General features: G+C 42.9%; 1 protein-coding gene and 1 non-coding gene across 5 annotated transcripts; both read right to left on the bottom strand.

Moving 5' to 3' along the window:
• Positions 1-1,284: 1,284 nt before the first annotated feature.
• Pura (purine rich element binding protein A) lies at positions 1,285-9,306 on the bottom strand. 4 transcript variants are annotated; one of them, XM_047555326.1, is made up of 2 exons: positions 9,286-9,306; positions 1,285-2,656 (listed from the first exon to the last, which is right to left on the bottom strand). In XM_047555326.1, exon 2 carries the CDS (start codon positions 2,510-2,512, stop codon positions 1,541-1,543), a length of 972 nt encoding a protein of 323 aa, XP_047411282.1. In that variant the 5' UTR covers positions 2,513-2,656; positions 9,286-9,306; the 3' UTR covers positions 1,285-1,540. The 4 variants fall into 4 exon arrangements, with proteins under 4 accessions (XP_047411282.1, XP_047411278.1, XP_047411280.1 ...); XM_047555322.1 differs by lacking the exon at positions 9,286-9,306 and adding an exon at positions 8,368-8,813; XM_047555324.1 differs by lacking the exon at positions 9,286-9,306 and adding an exon at positions 8,502-8,813.
• Positions 9,307-13,314: 4,008 nt separating this feature from the next.
• Positions 13,315-13,388, bottom strand: Trnat-ugu (transfer RNA threonine (anticodon UGU)). The gene has a single exon. It is a non-coding gene; the product is annotated as a tRNA-Thr (tRNA).
• Positions 13,389-16,648: the final 3,260 nt, after the last annotated feature.

Below are 16,648 nucleotides of genomic sequence, written 5' to 3'. Positions count from 1 at the left end.
CAATTAAAAGCACACAAACATCTTTAAATGAAAACCTGTGAAAGACTACCGTTACAAACAATTTCAGTTTGGAGGACACTAGCTTGGTAAAGTGCTCTCCTAAGCTTTGCATTTTCATACCCTACGCTTTGAATATATGAGTTATAGAACATACTTTTGATAGAAGGCTTGTACACTTGGGGAACACAAATACACTTAGCATATAATGTAGCCAGTAATAACTAGCACCACAGCTACATGGAAATCCTTTACACACACCAACTTGGCTTTCACTTTTAAAACAAAACTCAAAATCCATGGCTCAGTAGGATAACTATAATTGTGTTGCTCTGCTTTTTAACAGGTCTACATAAGTTAATAGCACTGGCGAAAATCAAAGGATAGCTTCAGACCTCTTACAAGTTTAGGAGACAGTGCTAGTGACCACAAATAGACTCACTACCTGAAGTCCAAGTACAGGTTCACTGGAAATTGCTGCACGTTAGTTAAGTTTTTAAAATCTTTCTACATATAATAAAAAAAATATATTATGAACAATACAAGTACATCTCATATACACAATAACAAAACGCCTACTCAGTCAAAGCAAACAGATGCAGAAAAATATGGGAGATTTCCTTTTTCTTTCTTTCTCTTTTTCCTTTTACTATTTGAATAACTTTGGTTCCAACCATAAAAATCACAACTTAGCAAATTTCATTTAAATGCCTTTTTTAATAATTTCTTCATGTTCACAGAAGTTTCACTGACCATTTTTATGCTTAAGGTCCAGATGCAATGCATATTGTATAAAAGAGAGCACTTATTGTTTACCTTGCATGAATTAAACCTACGTACCTTTAACTCTACAAACTTCTGCATAACATTTAGACAAAGCTCAGACACACAGCATGCCTAGCCCTCATATATATACACATCTCTAATCACAGGTATATAGGGTGTCAAATATACTATAATAACCTCCATGTAAGGTTTGAAATTTGGTAACAAAATGAGAAAAACTAAAAATATTATTTTACGTGTTCTAAAATATCTCTTTTTTGTGCTAAAGTCAAATGTTAGCTCAACATGAAAAGGACTTTTATATAATTCAGCAATATTATAATCTTGACCATTTTGCAAACACTTTTAATAATAATAGCTTAAACGTGTACAAAAGTTCTTGGTTAATTAGGGAAATAAACACTCAGTTCTTTATATTTTTTAATCAAGTAGGAAACACAGTTCATATAATGTTATTACTTTTTGTATTTTTTTTGTTTTTTGTTTTTAGCAGCTGCTTACTGTTTTATATGGTGGATAAAGTGGACAACATCCAGCGATGGGTGGCAAGTCAAGAAGAGAAACTGTCAGTTGGTGGAGGTTCTGTGGGTGGTGCTCCCTTGGAGTTAACAGTTATTTCTTTTTTTTTTCTTTTTTTTTTTTTTTACTTTTTAAATTTTTATTTTCTCTCTTTCTTTACAGTATATTTTCTCTGTGTGTGGCTGTGTGTGTGTGTGTGTGTGTGCGTGTGTGTGGGTTTTTTTTCCATTCAGTTTGATCAATCTTCTTCCCCTTCTTCTTCACCCTGCAGTAGCAGAGTGGCAGCGGCGGTCTCCTCCTGCTGCTGCTGCTGCTGCTGGTGGAGCTGCTCACAGGCAGCCCGCTTCTCCCTCTGCTTCTCCTGAATCTTCTTCATCTCCTCCGAGTACTTGCAGAAGGTGTGTCCAAACTTGGCCCACACCTTGTAGGGCACGGTGATGGAGTTGCGGTAGGTGGGCTTCACCTCACTCACTCGCATAAACACGCCGTACTTGTTTGAGCCCACATCGAAGAAGAAGCGCTTGTTGTCCACAGTCAAGGAGGTGCCCTCGGGCAGCTCAGCCGGCTCCTCCTCCACTCCATAGTCGTCGATGAGCTTGGCCAGAGCGTCACGGAACTCGATGAGCCCCTGCGCGGGCAGCGCAATGGTCTGGCCCTGCGTGGAGCCCAGGCCGGGCCCCCGGTTGACCGTCTGGCGGATGCGCAGGAAGCGGCCGCGCTGGTTCTCCTTGAGATCCATGTAGTACTTGCGATTCTCGCGCACCAGGAACTCGCTCTTGAGTGCCCGGCGCGGCTCGTCCTGCGCCTGGGCCAGGTCGGGCGGCTGGCTGGGGCCCAGCTGCGCGTAGTGCTCGATGAAGTCTCCCAGGTAGTCGCGGAACTCCACGGCCACTGACATGGAGAGAGTGAGGCGGCTCTTGTTGCCGCCCGCGCCCACCTCTGCGATCTTCAGGAAGCGGCCCTTGGCGTTCTGCTTCACGTCCAGGTAGAAGCGCTTGTTCTGGATGTCCACCCGCTTGGAGGCCAGCTCCTGCGTCTCGTGCTGCAGCCCCCCCGGGGCCCCGCCGCCGCCGCCGCCGCCACTGCCGCCGCCGCCCCCGCCGCCACCACCGCCCCCGCCGGAGCCCGAGCCCGAGCCCGGGTGCCCCAGGGAGCCGCCCGAGCCCAGCGCCGCACCACCCTGCTCGCTGCCGCTGTCTCGGTCCGCCATGATGCTGCGCTCCGCCGCCGCGCCGCCGCCGCCGCCTGCCGCTCCGCCCGCCGCCTCAGTCGCCTCAGCCGCCGCTGCTTTCCCTCCCCGGCTCCGCCTGCTGCCGCCGCAACCCCCACAGCCAGTCAGCCACTCTCGCGAGATCTGCGGGAGAGACGAGACAGACGAGACCCGGTAACAGGGCACTGACTCCCCAGTACAGTAGCAGGGCGCCCTACTGTACGCGCCCACCCGCCCGCCAGCACGTGACCCGAGCCCCCTCCCCAATGCCAGCCCCCTGTCCGCCCGCCCGCCAGGCGGCGCCCACCACTAGCCCTCACTCTACACCCCCAGCTGGGGGTGGGGAGGGAGTGGGACGCGCCGCGTCGCAGCTCTGCTGCCGCCGCCGCCGCCAATGCCACCACCACCACCACTGTGGCTGTCGCTGTTGGCCAGACCTTAAGCGGCCTTGGCCCAAGGAGTTGGGGGACTGGGGTGAGAAGGGGTCTGCCATTCTAAACACAAGGAACAAGACTGAGTTCTGCTTTCCAGTGACCCCAGAGAGAGGATGCGGGGGGAGGGGCCTGCGCAGCGCAGTATAGCCCACTGCAGAGAAGGGACACCGAGTCACAGCCACCCCCTCCCATGCGGGCCTTAGTCAGACCCAGACCCAAACCCAGACAGGCCCGCCTGCCACCCAGCTAGGTTGTCTCCTACCGCAGAGCCCTGGCCGCAGAAGCAGGAGAGGAAAAGAAGGTGGTGCGGTGGTAACCCTTAGCTGCAGAGGGGGCTGCTGGGGATGAGAACGGGGCGCCGGCAGCAGTGGCTCGGAGCAGCAGACACCTAGCCTGTCTCTCCCCTCTCCTTCCCCTCGCTCCCGCCGCTCCCCCTCCCCGCGCACGGCAGCGGCTCTGGCCTCAGATGATCCCGCTCCCCCTCCCCCCAACCGCAGCCCCGCACAGTCGGGCGGGCGGGCGCACTCACCGGCGGGGGGGAGCCAGGCGGAGGACAGTAGCCGCACCAGGGCTGGGGTGCCCGCAGTGTCTATTCCAAGAGGCTCTACCCTTACTCTCAAATAGTAATCAGAAAGAAACCCCACGCTCACCCAAAAACCTGCAACCAGCCCCCCTTGGGACCAAGACAGTCTGCTTGCCTCCCCCTCCTCCTTCCGAGATTTGGGGAAGGGGGGCACCCTGCTCAGGGCTGAGCCCAGCCTGGGTTGCTGGCCAGCTCTGCGGATGAACCAGGCCCTGCCGGGCATTCAGACCCTACCCCACTCTTTTTCCTCTCTGGAAGGACCCAGAACGGAGGCGAAAACCAAGCAGGCTTTCGGAAATTCATGAGCTAAAAATGTGAGGAATTTCCTGGGAAACGCAGTTCCTTACGGGATTCATTAAAGCAGGTTCGCTTGCCCCTTTTACTCTTCCTCCCAGAAACTTGTAAGTGTCAAGGAGGGCCTCCACCCCCAAAAAGTCAAACATTAAATGACCGCTGGGTTTTATGCAGACAGCTACGTTACCGACCATTAATTAACCAATGACTCTTTGGACTGTGACAGCTAAAGGGGATCTTCTCTGATAACAGAAAGGGTCTGAGGAGTAAAGAGGAGACTCAGAAATAATTGGTTTCTTTTTTCCCCAGATCTGATGTATAATCTAGGCCCTATTTTCTAACTCCAGATAGGTAGTGAATGCTTATAACTCCCTCACTGCAGTGTGCAGCCCTCACAGTTGTGAGAAAGCTAAGGCCTATTTCCAGGGAACCCCTATCGATGCCCCCATACTCCTCATCACCTTCTGCAGAGGGCTGAGAACACAGATCGTGCAGTCTTATTCCTGGCTTAATTAAGCATGGATTGCCGCCTCGGATCTTAAAGAGTGTGACTATTTCCATTGGTGGTTTCCACTCCCATTGAACATCTCCTCCTCTACTTCAAAAGTAAGGAGACCTGCCTCCCCCACTCTTAGCTATTGAAACAAAATGACTACATGGTTGCCCAAAAGTGAAGACTAATGATCAAGAAACCAAGAACAGTCTAGGGCATAAGCCTTGTCAATCCTTGAGCCCTCAAAGTCCCATAATATATCCTTTCACTTTGGGGGCAAACCTGTCTGCTAGGTAGTCATAACATCCGTTTTCTTTTAGCAAGAGCCCCATTCTACTCAGCGTTAGCTTCTTCAGCTCTGGGCTGAAGTTCACTAGTTCCCATTAAAGAGGAAGAAACAGGGCAAAGAACCCTGGCTACCAAAGAGCAAACTGGGGTAGTCCTATGATACAGCCTCAAAACCATGCACATATGCCCAGTGGTCTCTGAAATCGCTTCCTAAAGGGGAAGCGCATTCTATGAGATAGAAACCCAGGCTTTGGGCCCCACAAATACATTTTAAATTTGGGGGCAACCTCTATCAGTATAGATTCCCTCAGTACTTTATTTTCTGCACTCTTTCCTTTGTCCTCAGTCTGTTGGGAAGGATACACAGGAACTTTTAGAGTACTTCTACTATACAAAAATACATGTGTGAAGAAGCAGTGTCTCCTCCAGTCTCACACAGAGGTGATCAGGACCCTGGATAGACCCCGAACATAAAGGCTGAGTGGCAGGGTCTCTATATAAATACCAACTGTAAACTAAGGCTAAGGTCTGTTGAAGTCCGATCTAGAAAGGCTGCTGCTCTTCCTCAAGGGTTTGTCTTACAATAAACCAAACTCCTGTCCCTTAATGAGAGCAAAAAGATCAATGAGATTTTGAAGAAGGGAGACTGCCTGTCAGTCCCTGCCAACGATGACTGTACCAGGGATAGAAGCCTTAGGCTCAAAACTGCCCAACCTCGTGGTCTAAATTTCTTGCTTTGTGTCCCAAACATTTATGTCCAGGAGTTCTGAGGCGGTTTGAGTTTGGGAATGCCCTGATTTGAGAGAGAGAGAGAGAGAGAGAGAGAGAGAGGGAGGGAGGGAGGCACGCGCGCGCGACTGTCACCAGGAATTTACTTTAGTTCCCCAATGCAGAGGCAACTGATGAAGTTTCTAGACAGAACATAAGTTAAATATTATTTGCACACATAAACTGAGAGTTTTAAGTAAAAAAACCAGCAAATGACTGAGACCTGGATCTTGCCACATAAATACTACTTATTTTATACTACACATCATATGTATAAGATTTCTGCCCTTCTATGGCAGTTTCTCTCCTAAACATGTATCTAAAAAGTAACAAGGCTGATGCCTTTCCCAAAACAGTTCAATAATAAAGGAGAGAGCATATTTTCATTACTGAAAATAGAGTTAATTTAAAGATAAGCCTGTTAGTATGGGCTTTTTCTCAGACTAGGAAGTAAAAGGTGGCTTCATTAGACTACGGTATACTGCAGTCATGAAAAGCTGTGTAGGAGAAATGAATATTAACTTGTAGAAAAGTCTGAAAAAGTTTAGGACCTTAAGTAGAATTTCAAAGTCATAAGTATTGTAACATTGAAGAGTCATTATAAAATTGTGGATTTAAAAGGCTACTAGCCATTTTATTAGTTACCTAAACAATATACTAACTCGAATAAAAAACCTATTCTAGTATTCAGCTGTTTGAATTTGTTACTTTAAAACAAATAGTTGTAAAACTAAATTTACAATTTCACTACAATGCAGGAAAGACAAATTGGAAACGAAATATAACATACAGCTAATTAATATGCAGCAAAATATCCATGTTAATGAAAAATTATCAAAAATATTCCTTCTCTTAAAAACATGCTTATATTTTAAAAACCTGATAAACATCTCTAGATTTTTTTATTTCATTAATACTATACACACATTTTAAAGAGCATAGAGACTATTTTTAATCTCACTATGTATTTAGCAAACTGTTAGTCACAAAATTGCACAAGAAAACAGACATCGGGCAGAAGAAGAAGGAAAAACGTCTAAATTCTTCTCATCCTGAACTACAGGTGATTTGGAAATAATCTAATTCAGCTCTGTTTTTCTTAAAGTCAAAAATCAACCCATATTTATAAACTAAACTTGGGAGAGAGAGAGGGTATCTACCTTTGGTAAACCCTTTTGATTCTAGAGTTCCCAACAGAAACAATATGTTCATTAGTACTTAACCAAAGCACAAATTTCCAAAATAAAAGTGAACATTAAAACTTGTTTTCAAGTGCTACTTGGGTTAAACCGGACAATTATCTTCAATACCCAAACCATTAAAATTAACACGAATGTTGTACTGTAAATGTTCAAAGTGTAGAAATTAGCCATTTCTTCTCATGGTTATATCTATCAGGAAAGTTAAAGGAAACCTTAAGTAAATCCTAACATTTAACAACATCATCTCGTAATACCAGCATTTCACGAATCATTTTTAAAAAGCATGTCCCCTTTCTATGGCTCACCTATTCTTGAAAATTATGCCTCTTCAATGCTTTACTAATGTTTAGGATTAAGGATATGAAGCATTAAAAATCTGAAGAGAACAATTCATGTGATAGAACCTTTGCATTTCCCTAATGTCTTCATTTTAAACATTTGTAAAAGAATTAAATAAAACTACACACATTCTAAATTCGATAAAAGATTTAGAAAACCCGACATTTACCCAAAAGGTCCAAACAGAACTGACTTAAATGTCAAAAGCTTTTTCTCTTCCGGCTGATACTTAAATGATTTTACTAGTGCTATGCCCAAAGGAATGAAATCAGCAACTCTCCACACTCTAGTCAACACTCCAATTTCCAGAGCCGCAATTCTCAAACGTCAGTTGGGCGGGGGCAGAGAGGGGTCTCGAAACAATCCCCACATTTCCTTTTCCCCCTGACAGTCTACTAAAAGATGTCAAACCAAATTCGACAAATCCAGCCTACTGTAAAACACTAGGACTACCCTACCAAGGACACGGGACACAAGCACAGACAACGTCGCGAAGAGCTTTCCATAAGCCCCTGGCCCGACAGAAATGTAAAGGTCCCAAATCAGAACGAAGTAGAACCGTCAAGAAAGTCCCGCAGAGGCAACGAAAATGAAGGTGGCATTTATTCTGGGGTCGACAGTTACGAATCAAAGTTACCCAGCCAGTCTCTCGGGGCGTCTACCAAAGTTCAGGCTTATGGCAGAAATACTGATCGGGTTCCTTCCCTTAAAATATCATAGCCCACGGTCGCTCAAAGGGAAGACCCTCCAGCTTCGTATCGGTTCCTTGTGCCCCCCGAACAAAGGCAGAGGAGGTTGTTGAGCTGACCTAGCGCTGTGGGGCAGTAAAAATGCCTGGTTCGGGCCACCCATCCTTGGGCCTGACTTCATCTGCGATGTCAGCATCAATGGGGGGGGGGGTTTGTTGTTGTTTTGGCCTTTTTTTTTTTTTTTTAAAACAACGCACCCAGGGGGGGTGTATGCAATGGGTGTGTGCGGGGGGGGGTAGGTTTGAAACAGTGGAGAGGAGGAGTTGGTTGGTAGTGGAATCTAAATTATAGAATCTTCTTTTCTCTCCCCTCCTTCCTGTGTTGCCGTTCAGGGAGTGTCGGCCACGTCTAGCGCGCTGTCCCAGGCCCCGGGGCGAAGATGGTCTGGGGAAATGGGGCTCAGGGATTGCTAAGAAAACGGCATCACTGGTGGTCTCCAGCGCCTGCGGATGTAGGATTTTTTAAAAGGAATGGGGGATGTTATTTTGGTTTTGTTTCGGAGGCGGAGGGGGTTTATTCGTTCCTCGCTGCGAGGCCGGAGGGGGGAGGCGTTGCTACACTGCCTGGGTCCCCAAGAAGAAGGGTGCGGGGATGTCTGCAATGGTACAATCATTATTGCTGGGCTGAGAGGGCAATTAAAGGGGACGGGGTGGGCGACACCTCGAGCTGTGGCAGCGGTAGCAAGGAAGGTCGCGAGGGGCTTACCCGGGCGGGCGGGCGGGCGCTGTCCTGCCGCAGGTGAGGGAGGGCGCAGTCTGGAGGGAGGGAGGGTGCGCGCGAGGCAGGCGCTAGGCAGGCGCGAGGAAGGGGGGAGGGGAGGAGGGCGCGCGCGCGCACACCTGTCCTGGACAGCGGCGCGAGCCGAGCTGCGCCTCACTCGGGCTCTGCGGGCTGAGAAGGAAGGAGGGCGGGCTGGCAGGCGGGGGCGGGACGCCGAAGGGAGGAGGAGGAGGCGGCGGCTCGGATGGCTGGCTCGGCTCTCGCTCGTTCTCCCTCCCGCGGGCAAGTCCGGCTCACACCCTGCTTCTCCCGCTCACTCACAGCCCCCTTGGCTCTCCCTCCTCCTCCTCCTTCCCCTGCGGGATCCGCTCGCCGCCGCCGCCGCCGCCGCCGCAGACGGCAAGTCGTGGCAGCCAGACGTCGGCGCGTAACCCGGCGCTCCGTGCGTGACTCCAGGCGACGTCAGCGCGCGCTCCGCGCTCCCCACCCCCCTCCGTGGCTCGCGCCCTCAGCTCTCGCGTCCCTAGGTTTCAGTTGCAGCCACGGCGGCCGCTGAGCGCGTTCCCTGTCTCTTTCGCGCGTGAGCGCGCCTTCTCCGCCGTTGGCGCGTCAACATCCCGCGGCCCAGGCCTTGGGGCGCGTCTGAGGAGGGTGCTGTCTGGGGCCACTTTGCTTGCACTTCCTCCGCTCACAGCCCAGAGAGACCAAGGAGAACTTAGATCTCTTTGGGCTTTTGAAGGCCGAGGCCAAGCTCAGTCGGGAATAGAACCCCAAAGGGCCTGCGCCAGCTCCAAGTTAAGGCCCATAACGTCGCTGCGGCTACAGCCTCCTCCTCAGTACCGGCTCCCCTCCGCCCCCTCCCTTTGGCGGCAATAGGCCTTTCATCTCCCGGGAGGGTCTCACCTTGGCCTTCAGACTCCCGCGGAGAGGGGCTGGAAGGGCAGAATTAGCATAAAGAAGAAAGGCTAGATCACGTTCAGGCTTTAGCCTCAGGAATCCTCGACAGGAAATGTGGGGTTGCTGCCCAGCCTCCCACGCCGTGTAGGTGAAGCTGGGCCCCTTTGAGGAAATGTGACTAAGAGCAAAACTGATAAATATTATTTATGCGTCCTTGGGCCGATAGGGAGAGAGTAAAAGGGCTGACAATTTTCATAAATTGCTGCGCAAAGGCGAAATGCTGAATTATAAAATGTCCTTTAGGACAGTTTTCTTGCAATCTTACAAAGTTTGACAAGGTTTTTGGTGCATGCTAAGTCTTGCCTTTTATGCCGTGACATTTTAATTTTGCAGTACTATGTATGTAGACGCAACGTCGATCAGCTAACAATTCCTCAGAATAAAAACTGCCTTCATCATCTTTGTAATTATTTAAATAGATCTTCAAGAAGTCAACCTACGATTTTCAAAAATTGAGACACTGCCCCAACTTAAATAACTGATTTTATTTTATTTTGAAGTTACATCGTAAATATACCACAAAACGCCCTTTCCTTAGGCAATAGTAGACTTTTTAATTAGTGCATTAGAATTAGTGGGGTTCATTTTGACATATACATAAATGAATATACTATTTCAATCCTCAATACTACCACTCTTCCCTCCCCTCAATAATATACTTTTGAATTCACTAAACTTCCAAGAAGTTCATGTAGTGAATCCTACCAGGCAAGTAGGATTGAGGTGTGAAGGGGCAAGCAGGTCTGTTGCTTACTTTGTCAACTAAACCAGAAGTCCTTCAATTGGGGTTTCTTTCAGGTTTCTATTGATGCTCCGTCTTATATATTACAGGTAGTGCTTAACTGCTGAGAATCATAGAGAAATTTTTGAGTTTGCAATTTTGTGCCTTAGAAAATCACGACTCAGCAATAAGTTATTGGAAAACAATTCAAGTCTGTACTTTCAACAGTAACAAAATATTCATCCCTAGTAAGAGGTGAGAAAATGAGCCTGGTTTAAGAGTGATGGGTCGTTTCCTTTGAATTGCTTCTTTATTCACCTCATCTTTAGGTGGCAGCACTACTATATAAATATCTAAAACTACACTCTTCTGCAACTTGATATCCTAAAGAATATTTTGCCTTCAGTGCTTCCAATTGCAGAGATTAGAAACTGTTGAAAATATGGAATCGGAGCTGAGCATTAGAACACCTAGGAGGTTCTAGAGGAGCAAACCCACAAAAGCTATGGAGCCTCTGAGAGAAAAGATTGTAAAGTTTCAAAAAACATTGTTTTTTTAACTGCATAAGGAGCAAGTAACATCTTTAAATCTGGTCTCTTAATTGAAACATGACACAATATAGCTTTCTGAAGTAAGCCATGGTTTCTCAATGCTTCATATTTATCAAATATAAATTTAAAGTTGCTAGTTGTATGATTGCCAGTTCTCTAACTACAATTTTCAAATTCAGGTGCAGTTTTTCTTATTAAACACCATTAGGCTTATGAAGATCCCAAATAAGACTCTTGTCATTGACCTTGTTGAAGAGAACTTGACTTCTTTCCTGGCTTTCCTATATTGTTCACATACAAAGCAAACTACCATCACTCAAATTTAGAAAAGTGAGAAGACAAGCTGAACCAGATGTAAAATGGTAGCAATTTATAGGTAATTTTGTATCTTAATCTCTCCTACATTTTTTTTTAGTTTCATTTTAATACCTTTATTTTATTCATTTTTATGTGGTGCTGGGGATAGAACCCAGTGCCTCACATGTGCTAGGTAAATGCTCTACTTCTGAGCTACAACCCCAGCCCCTCTTCTACATTTTTGAGGATAATAAATTATGATATATGAAAGTTATTTGGATTAAGTATTTTATAAGTAGAACTTTGTCATAATTAATTTTGTGTGTTTATAGTAGTTCTTCCAGTTCCCCTTCATCCAAATAATCCAATAAAATTGAATTTACAAGCATTGAAAAATGAACTGCATTAGATTTACTGTGTAAATACAGCCACCAAGGAATATAAAGGTATGACAATCAGGAGTGGGAAATCATTTCTGCATAGACAATAAAGTGTTAATAAAGTTTTTCTCAGTGATAGCTTCCATCTTTCTCAAGTCAAACCTGGGGGAGGAGTCTTAAGCAAATTGGTAATTCTTAAACTCACCAGTATTAAGATTTTAAAACTCTCTGGTGCCAGCAGATCATGCAGCCTGGGGGCCTTGCTCCAAACTTCTGCCAGCACCATTTTGGCAGTAAAATGTTCTGTTGAACAAAGTTTGCACGTGTTTAGGGTGCGAAGTGGTTTCTCAGGCATTTATCTGGTTTTAGTCCAGTTTAGGAACTTGAAGACAAGGGTCAGAAGCCTGAAACTTATAGAGCTCCTATGTGCCCTGCAATAGATTATGCAAGCAATTTTGAATTTTCAATTAGAAGAGGAACAGATTTTTCTTTGTTGGTGTGGGAGTTACTGAAGTGAATCTTTAGTTTGCTCCTTAAATGCTAACATGATATTGCACTGGTTCTCCTAAGCAGGTAAGCAGGCCTTCTTTGTTATGGGAATAGAACTGGGGAAAATCATTCTTCATCCTTCTACCTACAATATCACCAAAATCTGTTTATTTAGATAAAACTCACTAGATAACAATGTGCAACTTGAGCACAAAGGGACCAGTAATTTTAAGCTTTCTTTCATTTATCAGATTTTATGTATTAATTTTATTTAATTTATGAGTCTCTGATCTTTTTTGGTATCAGTTGTGTGACTTCTTTTTTTGACCCACCCACTCCCATCCTGGAGTCAATAGTATGTAGCACCTGACACAAATGTGTGTGCTAATTCATCTTATTCCAGGGGTTCCTCTTCCTGTTGGAAATATTATTTGTGTGTGTGGTACTGGAATTGAACCCAGGGGTATCTTCTTCCTGAACTACATTCTCAGTCCTTTTTTACTTTTTGAGACAAGGTCTTACTAAATTGCTGAGGCTGGCCTTGAATTTGGGATCCTTTTGCCTTACTTAGCTTCATGAGTTATTGAGATCAGGTGTGCCCCACCATACCAGATTTACAATCTTAATTTGCATTGTTTTTTCAAGTAATTTTAACAGAAAATACTTGTAAAATCTGGGATAACAGTTTGAAAGGCATTGAAGTGCTGATGGAATTTTTTTTTTTTCTTCCAATTAAGAGGAATGGGAAGAAAAAGTACAAATTTTGCCAGACAGGGAGGCCCATGCCTATAATCCCAACCACTGGGAGGCCAAGGCAAGAGGATTACAAGTTTGAGGCCAGCCTGGCATTTAGCAAGTCCCTGTCTCAAAAGGAAAAATAAAAAGGGTGGAGATGTAGCTCAGTAGTAGAGCACCCCTGGGGTTCAGTCCCTAGTCGGGGGGAGTAACCGATGTCAAAATAATACTACTGTCTTATATTTACCATGATCAATGGAATGTCAATTTGTAGGCTTACAAGTATATTAATTTGAAAATGATGGTTAATCTTGATACTTTTTCCAAATGTGTCCCAACTTCTTATTTGCACCTTTCACTTTTATTTCCTTCTTTTTAAAATCACTTCCAATATCAGAACTAAAATGTGAATGAAGTTAGAGATGGGCCTTTCAAAATAATGGCTGTCTCTGAACTGAAAAGCATTATTGGACTTTGTTGTACCTTTTAGGACGACCCTAAAACTCCTTTGCTTGCTTACTTTAGAAAATCAATGTGCTGCCATTTTACTATCTGGATCACGACTAAATACATACATACATACAAACATACATACATACGCCTTTGACTTCTGAAACTAACCCAGGCCATATTTACAACCTAGTGCAGTGTTAAGTTGCAATTAGATGAAAATCAGTAGAAGTTCTATCTATGGTGAGTAATATGTGCCTGGGGAAAAATCAAGAGACTACTCCAAGTGAAAAACACAAAGTAAGTTCTTTATTATTTTGTATGTTGAAATTATTTTTATCTTTTTTTTTTTTGGGGGGTGCTGGGGATCGAACCCAGGGCCTTGTGCTTACAAGGCAAGCACTCTACCAACTGAGCTATCTCCCCCGTCCCTATTTTTATCTTTTTTTTTTTTTAATTAATTTTTTTTTTTATTATTGTACACAAATGGGATACATGCTGTCTCTCTGCCTGCACATGGCGCAAAGGCATACCATTTGTGTAATCACAAACCCACATAGGGCAATGTTTGATTCATTCTGTTATTTTTTTCCCTTCCCCCCACCCCTCCCACCCCATATTTTTATCTTTTGAGTGTACTTTTTCTTTCTTTTTTAGTTGTAGGTGAACACAATACCTTTATTTTATTTTTTTATGTGGTGCTGAGGATCAAATCCAGTGCCTCATGTGTGCAAGGCAAGTGCTCTGCTACTGAGCTACTGAGCTCTGCTACTGAGTATACTTTTTCTTCTTGTCTGTTTAAGTGCTCAAAATTAATTAATTAAATATAAATGTAATGATAAATTTTTACTTCCTAGATAGTAATCAATATTGAAGCATGTGTAGGATGAAGAAATGTTTTAAAATCACTATTTTGGAATATCATTAATAGATATTTACATAAATAGTACAGCTGATGCTTTAAAAAATATGTATTCATGTTTTTTTTCTTTGAACCTCCTTCTGGGAAGTACATGTAACTTGCTATATCAGGACTAATTCTTGAAACCTTTTGCTGTTGAGTCATTTTTTTGAATAATATTCATCAAATACCTATTTACCAGACATTGTTTTAAATGCTCAAATAGAATAAACATGTAATATGGTGTCAGTGATATATGCAAAGAATAAAAAGAAAATAGGAAAGGGAAAAAAGAGTTTCTATATGATTGTGGTGAATATTTATGTGCATGCCTCCCACTTGATATTTTACATAGAGTGATCAAGGAAGTCTCTCTGAAAAGGTAACATTTGAACAGAGATCCCAAATTGTAATAGAAATTTTGGGGAGGTGTTCCAGGAATTGGGAACAATTTATGCCACACAAAGTTACTCAGGTGTAATTCAGGTAACATATCATTTGATATCTATGTATGCACTTTTTTTTTCTTAAGAGATAAAAATGGTCATTAGGTTTCAGAAAAGTTTTTTATTTAATATTACCATTGCTCTAAATTTCCCATTATCATTCTTTTATTTAATAAAATAAGATGACTCTCAACAGATATAAATTCACAATCCCTTATCTGTAATTCCAAAATCCAAAAAATATTTCTTAATTGATTTGGTGGCAAAATCTGATTGGAACACAAATAGTCTATTTTAAATCTCCATTTATTCCACTTGGTGTTACTATTGATACATTTCATTGTAGAAATATTAATGTGTTTGATTTTGGGCAGCTGCCCAGAATACTGTGTTAAGTAAATGTTAAATACCAATGTTAAGAAAAAATAGATAATATAATGTATTATATTCCTAAAATATGAAAAATTATTTAAAATTCAGAAATGCATCTAGCCCCAATGAATTTTAGATAAAGTACTATAGACCTATACAAGATTTCTTCTTGATTTCTGATTAAAAACCCTAATTGATGTTAATCTTTAGATTAATATAATAATGTTTATTTAATGCTCTTATGCTGTGTAAGCATTCTATATATATCAACTCATCAAATTCTTGTAACAAAGCTTGGTGCTGTGGTGCCCACTGTAGCCCCAGTACTAAGGAGATTGAGGTGGGAGGATTGCTTGATCCCAGGAGTTCCACACCAGCCTGGGCAATGCAGTAACCCTGTTTCAAAAAAAAAAAAAAAAAAAAAATTCTTACAGCAACCTTATGAGTAAATTCTATTATCTCCATTTTATAGATGAGGAAACAGGCACAGAGAGATGAGAGATTAAGAAACTTGCAAAATTCACACAGTTACTGAATGGCAGAACTAGGAATTGAACTAGACAGTCAGTCTTCCTTCTTAGGTTTCACTCTTTGCCACTAACTCCTTTCTCTTCCATTCTTAATTCTTTGTTTTTCCACATTCCCTATTTCTGTTGCATTTGTATTTACTTAATCTACTTTGGAGAAGTTTTAAATATTAGCTGGGCGTGGTGGCATATGCCTATAATCCCAGCAGATCAGGAGGCTGAGGCAGGAGGACTGCAAGTTCAAAGCCAGCCTCAGCAACTTAGTGAGGCCCTAAGCAACTTAAAAGACCCTGTCTCAAAAGAAAAAATAAAAAGGGCTAGGGATGTGGCTCAGTGGTTAAGTGTCTCTGGGTTCAATCCCTGGTACCTAAATAAATAAATAAATAAATATCAACCCTTTCCTTGTCCGAAATATCGCACATCAAAACTTTACATTTTTTACAAATATTTTTCATTTTATTTGCTTCTGCTATAATTGTATACATTTCTCTTTCCAACTGAGATTGGAGATTTACTTATCCTCATTCTCATTCTGATAAATTTTCATGTTAACCATTCTTTTCCTTTCCTCTGAATGTCTTTTGATAATTACAGGGCACCTTCCTTTACTGTTATTGCTTTGGCAGATGTCAGATAACATTACAGTTTTGGATCTAGTTTGCAGTAGTACCTGTTAAATGAAGGTTTCACTGTTTTGTAGGTTTCTCTTACTTGATGAATTGTATAATTTGCTTCAGGTCACTTTATTACAGACATATTAAACTTGCATGTTTGAGGTGGAATTGATTTTGTTTTCATTAGCTTGTTCTTAGGTAAGAGTTTTTTAATGTTATTTTTTAAAAATTTATTTTGGTTGTATAGAAGCAGGATGGATTGATTGGATTCTGGATCATGAGGTTGGACAATGATTCTATTATGACTGTTTAACATAAGTAGGATCAGTTTGAATAAGTTATAGTGTATTGAATTGTCTAAGTATCTATTCTTGATTGTCTTAGAGATCTATTGTGAAATATTAAGTATATCATGTTAGTTCTTTTCTGTGAAACTTAATGTGTTGCCCTTGAATAAAGTATTACCTTTTGTGTGATGTTGATGCTTGTTCCGAGTCAAACATTTTCTCTGAGATTGTTTCACAGCTTGTGTTGGCTAAGTTTAGGGGTACAGTTCATGGCCTTCAGAGCTAAAAAGGAATTAAATCCATCAATTTTATCTCATTAGCACAATACCGAACCAAGTGAACCAACAACTCAGTTGTTAAATTACTGAGGAAGATAAAAGAGATTGAATGAATATGTACATGTATTGAAATTGGCTATAAAGTACATTAATTTAGTTTATGACAAATGGAGGACTTTGCCAAGGCTTATCTTGAGTAACTTTCTACCTCTATCAACTCATGAGGAAATTTAAAAAAAATTTTTTTCTCTTAAGATGTGT

The sequence above is a fragment of the Sciurus carolinensis genome, chromosome 6 (assembly GCF_902686445.1).
Source record: "Sciurus carolinensis chromosome 6, mSciCar1.2, whole genome shotgun sequence".
NCBI classification, from domain to species: Eukaryota; Metazoa; Chordata; class Mammalia; order Rodentia; family Sciuridae; genus Sciurus; species Sciurus carolinensis.
The sequence above is the reverse complement of the archived record's forward strand: the minus strand, read 5'-3'. Positions and strand labels throughout refer to the sequence as shown.

Coding starts and splice junctions, on each gene's coding strand:
- Pura (XM_047555326.1), bottom strand. CDS start 2,512: ATGGCGGACCGAGACAGCGGCAGCGAGCAGGGTGGTGCGGCGCTGGGC.